Here is a 1374-nt window from a genome sequence, read left to right on the forward strand (position 1 = left end):
GTGCCCTCGGCCGGGACTGCGCCCTGCGACGAAGCCGTGGAGCGGTGCGCCCCGCGCAGCGCCGGAGCTCGCGCCTGGCGTGGCGTGGCGTGGCGGCCCGCGTGCCCCAGCGAGCTCGGCGACGGGCGCCGCTCGCAGCGCCACGTCCCCCTCTCTCTCGCTGCCTCCCTCTCCCCGCAGGGTGACGTTGGGCCGCGCACCGCTTTGCCTCCCTCCCTCCGCCGCCCCGAGCGGTGCGGGGGGCTGCGCAGGGCAGTCGCTGGGGAGCAGGCGGCGATTCCCGCCGGAGCAGGCTCCTCATCTCCTTTCCTTTCCTTGCAGCCGTGCACAGAGCCCGTGTAAGAGGGGGCGCAGTGTTTCTGTGCTGTACCTTCTCCTCCCAGACCTGCGCTTAGGCACGGAGCGTGGAAAGAAAAGAGGAGGGCAAAAAAAAAAAAAGAAAAAGAAAAGAAAAAACCTTCTAGCCTTTGAATTTCCTCCCTCCGGGTGGTTATCTGCATGTTGCATGAATTTCCAGCTCCATTATTTATTTATTTATTTATTTTATCTGCCTTTAAAGTAAGATCTTTTGCAGCCCTGTGAGAGCAGGGCGGATTTACGGGACGCTGCAAAGCCCCGCGGGCTGTCGAGCCGAGTCCGTGGCGCGTTTTACGTGCGAGCGCTCGCCGGCGCGGCGGGCCCTCCCGGGCGTGGGGCACCCCTAACGCTGGTGGCAGGCGGGGAAGGAGTGTCAGGGTCTGATTTGGGGATTGTGGGGGATTTTGGGCTCCGCTCGGGGTATTTCCCCGTGGAGGCATCGTGCGTGTGCTGCGGCCGGAGGTGGTGAAGCCGAGGGGTTTGCAGCGTGCTGCTGCGACCCATCGCTCTGGCAGGTCCAGGCTTTCCCCATCAGCTGATTAAAAAAAAAATTGCACGGATGATTAGGATTTTTTTCCAGTGCTGGCAAAGCAGAAGTTTTGCAGCTGAGCTGAGGAAGCGGCTCTTTGCTTTTCCTCCGCGAGAGCAAAGTGACTGCGGGCTGCCAGGCTGATGGACCTCGCAGACCCCAAGCTCGCATCCTCGGCCCGGTCGGAGCGTTGGGCTCTCCTGGGCTCGCCGGGCTCTTTGCAAAGAGCAGCTTTGCCCCGCCGTGGCGCGGGGCGGGCGCTAACGAGCCGGCCTTCGTTAGCGGCGCCGCCGGGACCTTGCCTTGCAGAGCATCGTGTCGCAGCACAGCTCGCAGTTCCGGGGCAACGCGCAGCACGACGCCCTCGAGTTCCTGCTCTGGCTGCTCGGCCGCCTGCACGAGGACCTGGGCTCCTCCTCGCCCGCGCCCAAGCCCCGCCGCCAGGACGAGGTGGGTGGCCCGCGGCGGCCCCGGCTCGCCCTCGCCGC

At 64.8% G+C, this 1374-nt stretch overlaps 1 protein-coding gene across 1 annotated transcript in view; it reads left to right on the top strand.

Moving 5' to 3' along the window:
- The window catches only part of USP43 (ubiquitin specific peptidase 43), a 15021-nt gene that overhangs the window by 5402 nt on the left and 8245 nt on the right, over window positions 1-1374 (top strand). The window contains exon 2 of the mRNA XM_085298346.1: window positions 1169-1336. Within this exon, the coding sequence (XP_085154472.1) occupies window positions 1169-1336 (168 nt within the window). The remainder of the gene's footprint in view (window positions 1-1168; window positions 1337-1374) is intronic.

Source organism: Rhea americana, unplaced genomic scaffold (genome assembly GCF_003343005.1).
Source record: "Rhea americana isolate MKP2758 unplaced genomic scaffold, rheAme1 scaffold_138, whole genome shotgun sequence".
Taxonomy (NCBI): Eukaryota; Metazoa; Chordata; class Aves; order Rheiformes; family Rheidae; genus Rhea; species Rhea americana.